Raw genomic sequence first — 17,500 nt, forward strand, 5'->3', positions numbered from 1 at the left:
TCGCTAGCCAGCATGCTACCTCATGCACACATGTTTAAAGTAAAAGTACCACTGATAGTCACACACACACACACACACACACACTAGGTGTGGTGGAATTACCATCTGCATTTGACCCCTTGTTCCACCCCCTGGGAGGTGAGGGGAGCAGTGAGCAGCAGCGGTGGCTGCGCTCGGGGATGGGGGAAAAAAATGAAAGCTTCACAAATTTGCGTGTTTAATTTGCGAATGCAGCTGAGATAGGCTCCAGCTAAACTTAACCATGTGTCCTTCCTCGCTTAGTTTTTTTTCTTCTGCTAGTTAGCTCTGCTAACATGCTAGCAAGCAAATTATATTTTAATATTTGTAAAATTATTTTATTAAAACCCTTTTTGGGGCGATACTCTTCCACAATCTTGCTTTTTTTTAGTCGCGATTATTCTTGTTAGCCTTGGCTTTATTTGCTAACCACAGCATTAGAGATGAGACGTTCGCGAACGATTTGAGTCTTTTAAACGGTTCTTTTAAGTGAACGATGAAATGTTTGTTTAGGACAGTGGTTCTTAACCTTGTTGGAGGTACCGAACCCCACCAGTTTCATATGCGCATTCACCGAACCCTTCTTTAGTGAAAAATAAAATGTTTTTTTTTCTTTCAAATCCAAGACAAATGTATATGTTTTTTTTTACTGGTGCAGAAAATGAACCGTGCATGAACATCACCTTGTTCAAAGAACAAAACCAACACCTTGCATGAACTCAGAACAAATTACACACCTGCAAATCGGTGTGACTTCTGCTGTTGCCTTTGAGAGACCAGTTTAGATATGCGTGGCTTCACCTTGGCAAGTGCCACTCTCATGTCATTTTCACAGCAAGGTCTGGTCCTTTTCTTCGTTTTTATGTCCAGCACCCTCGAAAAGGATTGCTCGCAAAGACTGGGGGTATCCATAATTCGCCGATAGGGAGAAGTTTTTATTCCCACGATGAGTCGGGTGTGTCTTGACCTCCGTGGCGTAGGCTCCGCCGAACCCCTAGGGTTGGATCGAACCCAGGTTAAGAACCACTGGTTTAGGAGCTGGGTTTTTTTAACACATGCAGATACAACTTAAACAACTTCCCACGCTACTGGCAACTGGACTAGAAAATGAATCAAAGGAAACATGATAGCAACATTTGGATTTACTTTTTCAAAATTAAAAACATATATAGATTAAAAAAATTGTTTTTTTAAATTCACATTTCCTTAAATTTTTTCTGATATGATAATTAGTTCAAGCAAACACACACATTACTATGTATTGTCCTAATTTTTGTATTTATACTTTTTAGATCTACAAGTAAATTTATTCATGTATTTTTCCTCTCTTTGCAAAAACGATCTTGTGCTACAAAGTTTTTTAGGTGAGGGGAAAATTCTAAAATAATGTCACTGTCAAAGTATGGAGATATGGCACCACCTAATGGAATGTTTTCGATAAAAACATCAAAAAATTGTAGCTAGTATTTCAGAATGCAGTAAGTCCCACCAATAGTGTAACATTTGTGTGAATCTCAAATGACTCTGATCCACATTTTATCTTACAACTGCTGGCATTGATTGTTTCTTTGATTAAAAAAAGAACCGTAAGAACTTTGATAATGAGCCAGTTTTTTGAAAGGAATGGCTCCTAAATTCAAAAAGCCATGAATCCCATCTCGACACGCTACCAAACGCAAGTGTTTTTCTACCCTTTAAACCATTTCTAGGAGTATTTGTGTACTTAAAACTCTCATATTTGGACCTTCCCCAGCCACGCTGTCCAGTTTGTTTGTATAGTTGGCACGGGAGTGGTCAAGCTGGAGTCCATGTTGACACGGCCTTGAGCGGCGTCACGTAGCCGCTCGATGACGCTTCACCTCATGTTCGAGGCATGCCAACGAGCAGAGAATGTCCTGAACGCACCACTTCCTGCGTGTTTTTAGACAGGACGTTTAAGAGGGAGCGCTCGGGGGGTATCGCCTGCTGAGAGGAGCGAGCCAGTGACCATCTGGTGGAGAACGACCAGAACATAATGTCCTGTATTTTGTTTTTGCAACACAGAAACTAAAAACATGTTTACAATCAACTGGTACGAGTCTGAGCTAATCTTATTAAGCAATAATAAAAGTGCTGCGCTGCGCTATATGACTCGAACAACAAGACAAGCAGTAAAAAAACTAAATCTGTAGCAAGAATTCAAAGAAGGCACACAAGACGGAAAGACATATCGCATTACCTCGTTGCGCCTGCATCACGTGTGTTGCTGATGTCACGGTCGCTGCAAAGGGTCAGTGCGTACCGTGGTGTGACGTTCACTCATGCCAGCATGCGGAACAGTGGCTGCCAACAATGTGACGGACCGCATTCCTCTCGGTCAACCCGGTGAACTGATAAAGGTGTTCAGTCATGGTGCAGCTTTCGCCACGGTTTTACGCACCAAAATAATAGTAATGATTGCAAAATTTTACAGTCCTTAAAAAAAATGGCACATTCTGTTCTGCACTCCTTGTTTTTCTACTGAGCGGAATAATGCAGGCTGCAGAAGTAAGCGGATCGAGCTCAAACTGACCATTGCGTGACTTATGTTGATCAACTAGCTCGAGGGCCGCCGAAATGGTTCTCAGCTTTGGTCCGTATGTGCCATTGCAGTACTCAGTTGTAATACGCTTTCCCACCACTTGTGGCAGTAGTCACAATATCAAACAACAGAAGAAGTCTGGAGCTAAAGTCATAGAGAGGTTTCTTAAGCACAACAATTATGACTAAAGTGGTGAAGCTCTATTTCAATTTGCACTTGCATACATTTTACTGACAGTTTATTTAACGAACAAATATATTATTACTATTAATAATTAAGTTAAAATTACATAATGCTAAAATGAATTATATGTAAATGTATTTTTCATCAGTTTTTATGAGTCTCTTCTTTTGCAATACATTTGATTAGTATCTAATTTTATAATTAGCCTGACCTAAGCCTTGGTAATAATTAGGGAAGTCCGATATTATCGGCCGATAAATGCTTTAAAATGTAATATCGGAAATTATCGGTATCGGTTTCAAAATTATCGGTATCTGTTTCAAAAAGTAAAATTTATGACTTTTTAAAACGCCGCTGTGTACACGGACGTAGGGAGAAGTACAGAGCGCCAATAAACCTTAAAGACACTGCCTTTGCGTGCCGGCTCAGTCACATAATATCTACGGCTTTTCACACACACAAGTGAATGCAACGCATACTTGGTCAACAGCCATACAGGTCACACTGAGGGTGGCCGTATAAACAACTTTAACACTGTTACAAATATGCGCCACACTGTGAACCCACACCAAACAAGAATGACAAACACATTTCGGGAGAACATCCGCACCGTAACACAACATAAACACAACAGAACTAATACCCAGAACCCCTTGCAGCACTAACTCTTCCGAGACGCTACAATATACACCCCATACCCGAAACCCGCCCCCCCAAACCCCGCCCACCTCAACCTCCTCATGCTCTCTCAGGGAGAGCATGTCCCAAATTCCAAGCTGCTGTTTTGAGGCATGTTAAAGATAATGCACTTTGTGACTTCAATAATAAATATGGCAGCGCCATGTTGGCATTTTTTTTCCCATAACTTGAGTTGATTTATTTTGGAAAACCTTGTTACATTGTTTAATGCATCCAGCGGGGCATCACAACAAAATTAGGCATAATAACGTGTTAATATATATATATCGGTATATATCGGTATCGGTTGATATCGGAATCGGTAATTAAGAGTTGGACAATATCGGGAAAAAAAGCCATTATCGGACATCTCTAATAATAATCTTTGTGATTAACACATGCTTTCATATCATTTGACAAGGTTTATCCTGTTAAACTCTAAGTACATTAGATATAATACTTAAATACGATTAAAATCAAGAGTAAGATTACTAATGAAATGTTAATATTCGAGCGGGTCCCTCTGTAGCGGAAAAGTTGGGAATCAAGGTCAAAAAGGTTAACGACCCCTGAACTATTTGAGGCCGGCTCGATTAAGACGTGACGAATAAAAAGATCAAGTCCACACAATCAACTAATCGTAAACATCTACATAAATAGCGCGACATCATACCAGTGTGAACAAGAATGAAACTATCAGTTTTGTGGGAAATTTGTGACCACTCAGTCAGCCAATCAACACACTGCAGTGTGTCCAAAGCCCGCCTGTTTTAGGACCGAACTACTTTTCGATAACACATCGGGAATGTGCCCAAAAGTGATTTAGATATTTTCGTAACCAATGAAGAACAAAAAAAGTCAGTTTCCGTCATGTTTAAAGTAATTACCAGATGCGACCAGTCAGACTAGAATGTCGAATTCTGATTTTTTTTTTCAAATCCGATCTTTTTATGTAGTCGTTCACATTACCAAAACATTTCTAATGTGAACGCAAACTGACCAACATGTTCCATAAACATGATTTTGATTGTAGTTGATCTGTGGTGAATTTGTTGCAATTCCAAGGATTTCGTGCGATCAAAGTAATTATTTTATGAACCAAATTAGTGCGCGTACAAGATTAAGCAGTTTGTGTGACATTTGCTACAATGTCTGCTCTGAAGCGCGTGTGAGCGAGCAGTCAGAGACAGGAGGTGGAACATTGAGACGTGGGTTCCTAAAACTTTTATTTTCAACTGTCTTCTGCTCATTTGGCAACTATTTATTTTTGCAACCATCTATTTTGGCGAAGAATTATGACACTTATCACTTTTTGATGACGTTCTGGTCGGATGAATGCAGCCGAGGCGTTCGGAGTGCAGTCGCATTCGATATATGTCCGATTTCATATCCACATACGAAAGAGGCCTGGGTCGGATTTGAAAAATTCGGAATTGCACTGTTCACAGTGATTCGAAAAAATCTGATACAGGAATTGACCTGCAGTGTGACCAAGGCCAGAGTAACAGAACAACGAAAACTAGGTTTTAGCATGCTAGTTTTTTCTTTCCTATCGTTACACTCAAGCAATGAATATTAGGAGAAAAATATGAAAGACTCAGAAATATATTCTTGGATTAATTGTATAGTTTTAGAAATATTTTGTGAATTTTACGCCAATAATCCACTGTGTTTCTCCTAACAGAAGCAGAGTCCACAAGGCTTGGCGGGACTAAAGAACCTGGGCAACACCGTAAGTGTACAAGCATGTACCTCACACGGAATAACCTCTGAACAAATCTCCCGTTTTTTTTATTCCTGTTTTTTTTTTTAATGCAGTGTTTCATGAACTCGATCCTTCAGTGTTTGAGTAACACCCCGGAGTTGAGGGACTATTGCCTGAGGGACGTCCATCGAACCGACCTGAACAACAACAGCAGGACCACTTCGGCTCTTGTTGACGGTAGGTAATTTCAGTGCAAAAGTTTATTTTTAGTGCAATTTTATGAGGTCAGTGTAGTCTGTAGTCTGCTACTTGTGGTGTTCTGCAAGCATCAGTACCATGACCAATATTGTTCACCCTAAACCAGTCCACAACTTCTGTAGTTATACAGATGACCTCGCTTATCAATGAAAATTAGCCACGCAGTCTCTTGTTTTTGCACAGCAAAGATAAGATTGACCACGATACTTCTGTCTTATCTAAACGCAAGCACACTGTTTTGTCAAGCCAGCATATATACAGTGTTGGTCGCTTAACAACCTTGAGTCACTTTATGACGCAGAGGTACAGTAGGTCACCACTTTGTTCTTCTATAAACTAGAAAATTGTAAATATTGACCATGTCTTTGTAAAAATATGTCAGACTAGAAATATGACTTTGGCCCCATTTTCCCTCAAGCGTTCGTCAAGCTGACTAAGACCTTGTGGACGTCCGTCAACAACGAGACTGTCACGCCCTCGGACTTCAGGAACCAGGTCCAGCTGTACGCTCCCAAGTTCGCAGGATGCAAGTAAGATGCACACCCTTTTTTTTCTTTCTTTGAACTAAGTCCTCTTGAGCGCAGGGATTCTGACCCTGTGTCTTACACAGTCAGCAGGACGCCCAGGAGTTCCTGCGCTTCCTGCTGGACGGCCTCCATAACGAGGTGAACAGGGTGACGGTGTGCCCGAGCCTGCCCGCCGGGGACTTTGACCACCTCTCGTAAGTCGTCGCGTCATCGCAGTAGGCACCTCTGCTCCCAATAAGTCACCCAGTGGTCATAAAATGTTGCCTGAATATAATTTCATGGTCGCGTTTTTCAGTCATGCCGCCTGACACCTCTGCAAAAAAACTGTGACCAACGTATACTTTTTCAATTAAATTGTAACAGTGAGTAGATGTTGAAAAACGAAGCCACATTTTTCTGAAAGCAGGAGCCTATTCAACCGGTGTGAATCGTCGGTTAAGTACAATTACTAGCTTATCTGCTGAAAGGAAAGGATGTTATGGAAATGAGTAACTCTTCCTTCGAAGGTAGATAAACTGTACAATCCCAGTTTATCTCCAAAAAAGTACAAAAACAAGGCTGTGTAGCCACTGTCGAATTTTATCCAACTGATTGCGCGAATCGTCGGTTAAGCGCAGTTTCTATCTTATTTACTGAAAGGGAATTAGTAACGCTTCCGGACTTAAACAGTAGATAAAATGTTGCGCCTATTTGCTGTTTAATCTCCAAAAATTTACAAAATTAAGGTTGTGTCCTCACTGTCGAGGTTATTCAACGGATTGCGCGAATCGTCGGTTAAGCGCAGTAACTATCTTATTTACTGGAAGTGGTTTAGGTGGCGATTTGTCCAGGGTGTACCCCGCCTACCGCCAGAATGCAGCTGAGATAGGCTCCAGCGACCCCGAAAGGGACAAGCGGTAGGAAATGGATGGATGGTTTAGTAACTCGTCAGGATAGATCGAATGGTCTGACCAATTGCTGTCAGCTATCGTAGCTATCTTATTCACTAGGGGTGCACAAAAAATCGATTAACTTAAAAAACGCGATTCTTATTCATTCCGATTCAAAGTTGATCCCTAACTTTTTTTAAATCGATTTAAAAAAATATTTTTTTTATTTATTTTTTTTATTATAGTTTAAAACTTTTTTTTTTTTTTATAAGAATCAATTCCAAAAAATGTTTTTTGGCCATCTCAAAGAAACCAGAGGGTGCTTTTCTAACCTGTGACCGGTTTTGAAAAGGTTTCATTAGGATTATTATACCAAATAATTGCGTGAAGCGGTTTAAATCGAAAATCAATTTTGAATATCGTTAGGTGCCTAAAGATTCACACTCTTGTTATTCACTGAAATGCGATTAGTAACTCTTCAGGAGTGAAGTGGTAGACAAAATGTTCCAAAAATGTATAAAAACCAGGTTGGGTTGTCATTGTCTAGGTCAGCGGTGTCCAAACTGTGGCTCTTGTTCAATAAGCAATATGGGAGTGGTGTACTCATCTGAGGGCCAACGAACTGTTTGATTAAAAAACTTTAAAGAGGTTATCAAGGAAGTAAATAAGGATACTTTCACATACTCTTAATATCCAATTATATATCCATTATAGTATTATAGTAATATGTACTCATACATATTTAAAGTTAAGTACCAATGATTGTCACATACACACTAGGTGTGGCGAAATGATTCTCTGCATTTGACCCATCACCCTTGATCACCCCCTGGGAGGTGAGGGGAGCAGTGGGCAGCAGCGGTGGCCGCGCCCGGGAATCATTTTTGGTGATTTAGCATGAAGCATACACGTATATGCTTCAAGTTTTTTAAGCCCAAATGCGGCCCAACAGTCAAAAAGTTTGGACACCCCCGGTCTAGGTTATTCAACTGATTGCGCAAATCGTCGGTAAACTGCAGTTTCTATCTTATTATTCATAGGTGATTAGTAACTCTTTATGATTTAAAATCGGTCGATGAAAATTTCCGACAAATCGCTGTTTAACCTCAAGAATGTACAAAAATATGGTTGGGTTGTCACTGTTGAGGTTATCTAATTAATAACTGCGAATCGTAGGTGAAGTACAGTTACTATCTTATTTACTTGAAGTTGATTAGTAACTCTTCAGGCTTTGAATGGTAGATAAAATGTTTTCACCGATCGCTGTGTAATCCCCAAGAATGTACAAAAATATGGTTGGGTTGTCACTGTTGAGGTTATCCAACTGATTGCGCGAATCGTCGCTGAAGTGCAATAACTATCTTATTTACTAAAAGGAGACCATTAAATGTTAAGGTCTTAAACCCTAGATAAAATGTTCCGACCAATCGCTGTTTAAACCCAAAGAATGTACAAAACCATGGTTGGGTTGTCACTGTCAATGTTACCTAAGTCAGTGTTTTTCAACCTTTTTTGAGCCACGGCACATTTTTTGCGTTGAAAAAATCCGGAGTCACACCACCAGCAGAAAACATTAAAAAACGAAACTCAGTTGACTGTAAAAAGTTGTTGACGCAATTGTTGGATATGACTTTAAACCACAACCAACCATGCATCAATATAGCTCTTGTCTCAAAGTAGGTGTACTGTCACCACCTGTCACATCACACCGTGACTTATTTTGAGTTTTTTGCTGTTTTCCTATGTAGTGTTTTTGTTCTTGTCTTGCGCTCCTATTTTGGTGGCTTTTTCTCTTTTTCTGGTATTTTCCTGTAGCAATTTCATGTCTTCCTTTGAGCGATATTTCCCGCATCTACTTTGTTTTACCAATCAAGACTATTTCAGTTGTTTTCATCCTTCTTTGTGGGGACATTGTTGATTGTCATGTCGTGTTCGGATGTACTTTGGGGACGCCGTCTTTGCTCCACCGTAAGTCTTTGCTGTCGTCCAGCATTCTGTTTTTGTTTACTTTGCAGCCAGTTCAGTTTTAGTTTCGTTCTGCGTAGCCTTCCCTAAGCTTCAATGCCTTTTCTTAGGGGCACTGACCTTTTGTTTATTTTTGGTTTAAGCATTAGATACCTTTTTACCTGCACACTGCATCCCACTGTTTCCGACATCTACAAAGCAATTAGCTACCGGCTGCCACCTACTGATATGGAAGAGTATTACACGGTTACTCTGCCGAGCTCTAGACAGCACCAACACTCAACAACAACATATAATTTGCAGACTATAATTACTGGTTTGCAAAAAATATTTTTAACCCAAATAGGTGAAATTAGATAATCTCCCACGGCACACCAGACAGTATCTCACGGCACACTAGTGTGCCACGGCACAGTGGTTGAAAAACACTGATCTAAGTGACTGCGCGACTCGTCTGTGAAGTACATTTACTATCTTATTTACTTGAAGGTGATTAGTAACTCCTCCGGCCTTGAATGGTAGATCAAATGTTCCCACCAATTACTGTGTAATTTCCAAGAATGTACAAAAACATGGTTGGGTTGTCACTGTCGAGGTTATCCAACTGATTGCGCGAATCTTTGCCGAAGTGCAATAACTATCTTTTTTTACTAAAAGGCAACTAGTAAATGTTAATGTCTTTAACCGTAGATTAAATGTTCAGACCAGTCGCTGTTTAAACCCCAAGAATGTACAAAGACGAGATTGTGTTGGCACAGTTGAGGTTAACCAACTGATTGCGCGAGTCGTCGGTCAACTCTTCACCCCATAAACAGAAGATAACAATTTCCGACCCAACTGCTGTTTACCCCTCAAAAGACTACAACAACAAGGAGCTGTTGTCACTGTCAAGGTTATCCGACTGATTGTGCGAATCGTCGGTTGAGTGCAATTATCTTATCTGCTAAAAGGAAATGAGCTTCTATGGATCAGTGTTTTTTCCCGCAAGTACCACCTTAGAAAACATTTTAAAATATAGTCACATAGTAGGCCTAAATATTCATTAAAAACCAGGCAGAGGTTTTATTTACAAGAATATTTAATATTTTGGCCACTGTAACACAGTTACACACAGCTTGAACAGTAACACTGTGTTTGAATATTTAATTAAGTGATTAATTGGGGTACCACAGTTTGAGAATCACTGCGGTAGACCGTAAGTTGTTGATAGATATCCCCGACATCAGAAAATGCTAAAAGCATCAAAGTTCTCTATTGTCACTGTTTTAATTGTGCGAATCGTCGGTCAATCACGATTAGTCTTATTAGACCAATGAGTAACTCCAGACCATAAACAGTAAATCGAGATGCCCTTTCCCCTCGAAATTTCACAAAAACAAGGGCAAGTCTTTTAATATGCAATTGATGGCATCACTTGTGTAGTTTGAGGTGGTCGAATCGATTGTGTGAATCAATGGTTAACTGGTCGCCATTAGTATTTCGGTACCGGTACTTTTCAAAATAAAGGTCCCCTTTATTTGAACAGAAAATCTTATACATTAAACATACTTTTTTTTTTTTTTTATTGCAATCAAAGAAGAATTTTGTCATTGAAGAAGATAGTAAACAACTTCACTTTTAGTAGTAACTAAGCAAACAAAGGCTCCTAATTTGGCTGCTGACATATGCAGTAACATATTTTGTCATTCTATTATTTTGTCAAAATTATGATGGTTTATTAATTTACTTGTTCATTTACTGTTAATATCTGCTTACTTTTCTGGTTCAACGTGTTCTAAACACTTATTCTTCTCGTTGATACTTTACATACATTTTGGGTGATACTACACATTTTGGTATCAATCCAATACCAAGTAGTTACAGGGTCATACATTGGTCATAATTAAAGTTCTCTAGTCTCCACGGACGTATTTCTTGACTTTATAAAAGTAAAGTATGTTAGAATAATTGTTTGTAAGTTATCACAAAAAACTTTGTGTTGAAATGAGTTCCAGGCAAAAGGACAGGGGCTGTCTTTGAGGCCTACCAAGAGTAAGGCTCGTAAAACTCCACTGTGTAAGGGGGAGAGCCACCTGAAGGGTTTTCTGTTTTCTCTCATGTATGGTATTGGGCCAGAACAACATCCTTCTTGTTCTGGCCCAATGACTTCAAAGCGGAGAGATGACAGGATCTGCCCAATTTCCAGACGAACCCTTTTTGAACTATTTTATGGAACTCTTTTTGAACTCTTTTATGAACTCTTTTTGAACTGATCTTTCCTGTGAATTGTTTACTGCCTTTTCTGTGAACTTTTTGCGACCTTTGTCCTTTGGAAACAGCCGTGGCCATGTGGTCGGGGAGGGCCCAAAATAAAAGGAGGCATGCAATCTTTTGGTAGAGCGTGCTGAGATACTGTACAAGGGTACAGTGTGTCCAGGCGTGTCTCCTCAATTGAGTCCAAATTGAATTCTGTCTCTGTTTAATTCTTTGCCTCTCGGTCTTGTTTAATAGATGTCATCAGTGTTTGAACCTGACAAGTAAAGTAATAAAAAATATCGACGAGATACGGTTCTTGTACTTTGATTCGTTACAGCCGATATATGTGTGGATCCACCCATTTGTTTTCATTGAGGAGTGCTAGCTTTTGTATCCTCCTACGGTGTGTAGTGAAGCATGTTTAGACATTCCTCGTCCTGCAGGGATGATACTTGGAAGAAACTTACTTTATTTGTCGCCACGGAGGCGAGGATTAGCGATTTAGAAGTAGCTTAAACACTGCCAAATGCGGATGGACGTTAGCCGCTAGCTAGTTAGCTATGTTTTAAAGCAGCGCTTCAATGTCTATAGCGTCACCTTTATCGTTTGTTTTTAAGCCAAACGGCGTCCATTCTGCCTCTTCTGTCTTTACACCGTGTCTGCTTCTAAGTACTTTGTGCGTGTGCGCTGCCGAACATGCTCCAGCACGTCGTGACGACGGCACGCGTTGGTAGCCATAAAAAGTTTTTAAAAAAGCACCTGTGTTTTTCAGAAGCAGTATAGTACTGTTTTTAATTCATTAGTACCACAGTACTTTATTAGTACCGGTGTGCCCCACAACCCTAGTCGCCACTAATGTCAATCGTAAAGCTCCGCCCCCTCCCCTGGAACAAATGTAGTTTGTGTTTCCTGCTAAAAGGGTCGGATCATTCATGTCAAAATATGGTGAATAACTTAAAAATGAGTGGGTGGTTTGAACGTTATATAATGTTGTGTCCACAGGGAGGAGGAAAAAGCCAAGCGAATGTGGAGCATGTATTTGGAGAGGGAGGACAGCAAAGTCGTGGGTAAGTCACGCTAACGCCGCTCGTGGCGTCCTCGGGACTGTGAAATTTTAAAAAAAACGTTCCCGTCTCTCGCAGATTTGTTTGTGGGGCAGCTGAAGAGCTCCCTGACCTGCACCGTCTGCGGATTCCGCTCCACCGTCTTCGAGCCCTTCTGGGACCTCTCCATACCGATCGCGCCGGTCCGTACCCCCACTGATAAAAAGTCCCCGGATTGCGGCGTGTTTTCTTACACCAGTGCCTTTCATCCACAGAGGACGTCGGGCGAGGTGACTCTCCGAGATTGCCTGAGGGTCTTTACCAAGGAGGATGTGCTGGACGGAGACGAGAGACCGGTAAGACGCTACCTCCTTTTTTTTATGAATGTATTCATTTTTTTGTGCTAAAGTGTTGTTTCAACTTGTCTGTGCTTCCTTGCAGACTTGCAACCGATGCAAAGCCAGGCGAAAATGCACCAAAAGATTCAGCATTCAGAAGTTCCCTCAGATTCTTGTGCTCCGTATCCATTTTGTCCAATCACGCTAACAGCCAAGCTCGCATATTTTATTTGTTGCCTTCCTTTCGGAATTATTTCCCAAAGTCTTGAATGCTGAAAGTTGCCCTCCTTGACCCACCCGGCCTCCCCCAGACCTGAAGCGTTTCTCCGACTCCAGCGTCCGAGCCAGCAAGCTGTCCACGTACGTCAACTTCCCCCTCAAGGAGCTTGACCTGCGGGAGTTCGCCTCAGAAGGCAGCGGTATGTATTATTATTAGGGATGTCCGATAATGGCTTTTTGCCGATATTGTCCAACTCTTTAATTACCGATACCGATATCAACCGATACCGATATCAAACGATATATACAGTCGTGGAATTAACACATTATTATGCCTAATTTGGACAACCAGGTATGGTGAAGATGAGGTGCTTTTTAAAAAAATGAATCAAATAAAATAAGATAAATAAATTAAAAACATTTTCTTGAATAAAAAAGAAAGTAAAACAATATAAAAACAGTTACATAGAAACTAGTAATGAATGAAAATTTGTAAAATTAACTGTTAAAGGTTAGTATTATTAGTGGACCAGCAGCACGCACAATCATGTGTGCTTACGGACTGTATCCCTTGCAGACTGTATTGATATATATTGATATATAATGTAGGAACCAGAATATTAATAACAGAAGGAAACAACCCTTTTGTGTGAATGAGTGTAAATGGGGGAGGGAGGTTTTTTGGGTTGGTGCACTAATTGTAAGTGTATCTTGTGTTTTTTATGTGGATTTAATAAAAAATAAAAAATAAAAAACACACAAAAAACCCGATACTGATAATTAAAAAAACGATACCGATAATTTCCGATATTACATTTTAACGCATTTATCGGCCGATAATATCAGCAGACCGATATTATCGGACATCTCTAATTATTATTATTATTATTGTTGTTGTTTTTATTATTGTTATTGATATTGTTATTGTATTATTATTGGTATTGGTATTAATGTTATTAATAAATTTCATTATTATTATTGTTATTATTATTATTATTGGTATTGGTATTAATTGTATTAATAAATTTCATTATTATTATTATTATTGTTATTACTGTATTTTTCGGCGTATAAGTCGCTCCAGAGTATAAATCGCACCGGCTGAAAATGCTTAATAAAGAAGGAAAAAAACATATATAAGTCGCACTGGAGTATAAGTCGCATTTTTGGGGGAAATTTATTTGATAAAAGCCAACACCAAGAATAGACATTTGAAAGGCAATTTAAAATAAATAAAGAATAGTGAACAACAGGCTGAATAAGTGTACCTTATATGAGGCATAAATAACCAACTGAGAACGTGCCTGGTATGTTAACGTAACATATTATGGTAAGAGTCATTCAAATAACTATAACATATAGAACATGCTATACGTTTACCAAACAATCTGTCACTCCTAATCGCTAAATCCCATGAAATCTTATACGTCTAGTCTCTTACGTGAATGAGTTAAATCATATTATTTGATATGTTACGGTAATGTGTTAATAATTTCACACATAAGTCGCTCCTGAGTGTAAGTCGCACCCCCGGCCAAACTGCGACTTATAGTCTGAAAAATACGGTAATATTGTTATTGTATTATTATTATCATTATTATTGGCATTGGTATTAATGTTATTAATATTATTATCATTATTATTGGTATTAATGTTATTAATAATATTGTCATTGTTATTATTATTATTATATATGGGAATTAAACAGCCATACAGACCTTACAGTCATATAAGTTGGTATGTGACACATGCTAACCGTTAGGATGTTTATGTTAGCATGCAAGCTTTTAGAGCTTTGCTACTGTTTACCCGAAAGTCATTTAACCTCTAACTTTGTAACTGTTAGAATGCTAACATAAAAGTGCTAGCTTTTTAAGCTATTTTAACACTGTTTGCTCTAATTCCCCAGCTTTACACCTTATATAACTTGGTATGTGACACAAGCTAACTATTATCATGCTCACGTTAGCTTGCTAGCATGCTAAGTTTTTGAGCTAGTTTTGCAACCGTTTAACCCAGAGTCATATAACTTGGTATGTGACACTTGTTACCTGTTAGCATGCAAACTATATCAAGCTAGCAAGCTAACTTAAGCATGCTAACATTTTCATCTAATTTTACACTTTTTTTTCTATTTCCGCAGCCATACCCCTTTAAGTCATATAACTTGGTATATGAAACATGCTGACTGTTATCATTCTATCGTTAGCCCACATGCTCAGTGTTAGCATTTGTATGTAAATATGCTACTGTTTTAGCTGTGGCTCATTTTGTACACCTAAAACTCACGGATTCAGACACTCGGCACCATCTTCTAAGTATGGTAGCGTTCGGCCAGAGGTCCAGGCCACAGATAGCAGGCCCATCAAAATTTCCGCTGGAATTTTGTAGTTATCATTATTATATACGGGCAGACGACGGCGCTTTTTCTTGTTGTGAACTTTGTCCAAGCGTGAATGTGCGTTGTCGCCCCCTGCAGAGCGTGCTGTGTATAACCTCTACGCCGTATCCAACCACTGGGGGAACACGCTGGGAGGCCATTACACCGCCTATTGTAAGAACGCCATGGTGGGAGAGTGGTACAGCTACAACGACTGCAGGTATATACAACATTAAAAATGTCTTCAAAGATCAGTTTGGAATTATGACTGAAATTTCAATATGCCTGCTTTCTATTTGTGTTTTTTGACAGGGGTATCTTTAAATTTTGTGAGCCACTTAATTAAAATAAAAAAAGTTTTTCATATTCATATAAAGACAACATTTTGTGAGCAATTTAATAAAAAATTTAAAAAAAAATTTTCATATTCATATAAAGACAAAAAAATCCTGATATTTTGGAGACAGGCTTTTCATCTGTTTTTTTCAGCTTTTTCCAAAAATGTGTCAGCAACATAATTTTAAAAAATCACAACAAATAATCTGTAAGACTTTTTTTTCATGTAAAGACAAGAAAGTCAAAAAAATCACGACATCGTTTTGACTTTTTTTTTTCATGTAACGACAAGAAAATCTAACAGTCACATGCTTTTATATGACTTTTTTTTTTAATAACGGTATCTCCAAAATATTTTAAACAACTTCATTGAATATTTCGATCAAATATATTTTTAGCATTTTTTTCCATGTAAAGACAAGAACAACCTTAACATTTTGGAGATACATGTTTTCAAAAGGCCTTTTTTTTTTTTTTTTTTCAAATAACTATCAATTTTTTTTTTAAACTATTTAGATTAAAAAAAAATTGGCTTTTTTTTTTAATGTAAAGACAAGAAACGTTTTTGACATACCGTACATGCTTTTATATGACATGTTTTTTTAATGTTTTAATAACAGTATTTCCATTTTATTTAAAACAACTTAATTTAGATAAACAACTGCACTACACAAAAAAGAGCATCAAGTAGCAACTACAGGCTGAGTGTGAATTCTGCTTTTCATTTGTTTAATAACGGTGTCGATTCAATCTGGGGAAAAAACTTGTTTTTTGGCATTTTTTTCCATATAAAGACAAAAAATATATATTTTTATTATTGGGAGACATGCTTTTCATTTGACATGTTGTTTTTTTTTAATCTTGAAAAAAGCCACAAAGACAAAATCAGGCTTTTTTTTTTTTACTTTATCCAAAACAAAAAGACAAAAGACATATAAAAACAAAAAGATTTTTGGAGATATATGCTTTTCATTTCATAAGTGTTCTTTTTTAAGTGAGCAACTAATTTCTTTAAACACAGAAAATAAAGTACCGTATTTCCTTGAATAGCCGCCGGGGCGCTAATTAATTTAAAACCTCTTCTCACTCCTGCGTTTACCAAAAGCATGCGGGATTGGCAAGCATGCGCTAATTATTTTAAAACCTCTTCTCACTCCGGCGCTTACCTTATCATGAAAATCACATTTAATAAAAAAAACTTTATTATGGTCTTACCTTTAGGTATAAATGAGTCCATGCACAGCTCCTATAGAAGTCTTCCTTATCTTTCTTCAGTTTTAAAAGTCTCTCTGTCTCGATGGAGATCTTCCTTTAAGTATAACCTCCTGCTTCGATTGAAAGTCCAGTTTAGAAAACTGTTTTATTTTAGATATGTAATCCTCCATGGTAAAATAAATGGCTGCGCACTATTGCTGCTGTTGTCTTCTTCTGCAGCACCGGTCTTCTGCAGTACCAGCAGTCGCAAGAAGGATCACTAGCGCCCTCTACCACCAGGAGGCGGAAGTCATTTAATGACTCATATTTGACCCGGCGGAAGTGCCAAGCATGCGCTAATTATTTTGCGAAACGAGTTTGACCCGGCTGTAATTCTAGGCAGGCGAATACTATATTCCCGGCGGCAATTCAAGGAAATACGGTATTTGACATTTTTCATACAAACATAGAAAAGCCAACATTTTTGGAGATACATGCTTTTCATTTCATACTTTTTTAAGTATCTTCAAATTTTGTGTCCAATGTATTGTACGATTTTTTTTTCAAGTATGGGCAAAAAAGCAAACATTTTTGGAAAAAAAAAGTTTTTTATTTGATATATTGTTTTTAAAAAGCAGATATCTAATAATAATAACAAGAAGAATAATAGTTTTATTTGTAAAAAGCACTTTACACCGAGTAAACAACCTCAAAGTGCTACAGTGTATTAAAAAAAATAAAATAAAAAGAAAAAGATAATAAAAATTAAAAATTAAAAATAAAAACTAGAACAGCCAAATAGCTAAAACTAGTATGCATATATCTAAAAAAAAAAAAAAAGCTTTTTTTAAAAAGAAGGGTTTTGAAGCCTTTTTTAAAAGCATCCACAGTCTGTGGTGCCCTCGGGTGGTCAGGGAGAGCTTTCCACAGACTGATGCGGCGGAGCAGAAAGTAAATATCTCCAAATTTTGTGAGCAACATACTTGAGAAAA

General features: G+C 38.3%; 1 protein-coding gene across 1 annotated transcript in view; it reads left to right on the plus strand.

The window, feature by feature from the left end:
* Window positions 1-17,500, plus strand: part of LOC133651104 (ubiquitin carboxyl-terminal hydrolase 2-like) — a 19,011-nt gene that overhangs the window by 895 nt on the left and 616 nt on the right. Inside the window, exons 2-11 of the mRNA XM_062049048.1 lie at window positions 5,124-5,171; window positions 5,258-5,381; window positions 5,821-5,932; window positions 6,013-6,123; window positions 12,001-12,065; window positions 12,141-12,244; window positions 12,317-12,397; window positions 12,483-12,561; window positions 12,691-12,798; window positions 15,078-15,198. Coding sequence (XP_061905032.1) covers window positions 5,124-5,171; window positions 5,258-5,381; window positions 5,821-5,932; window positions 6,013-6,123; window positions 12,001-12,065; window positions 12,141-12,244; window positions 12,317-12,397; window positions 12,483-12,561; window positions 12,691-12,798; window positions 15,078-15,198 — 953 coding nt within the window. The remainder of the gene's footprint in view (window positions 1-5,123; window positions 5,172-5,257; window positions 5,382-5,820; window positions 5,933-6,012; window positions 6,124-12,000; window positions 12,066-12,140; window positions 12,245-12,316; window positions 12,398-12,482; window positions 12,562-12,690; window positions 12,799-15,077; window positions 15,199-17,500) is intronic.

This window comes from Entelurus aequoreus, linkage group LG05, assembly GCF_033978785.1.
Source record: "Entelurus aequoreus isolate RoL-2023_Sb linkage group LG05, RoL_Eaeq_v1.1, whole genome shotgun sequence".
Classification (NCBI taxonomy): Eukaryota; Metazoa; Chordata; class Actinopteri; order Syngnathiformes; family Syngnathidae; genus Entelurus; species Entelurus aequoreus.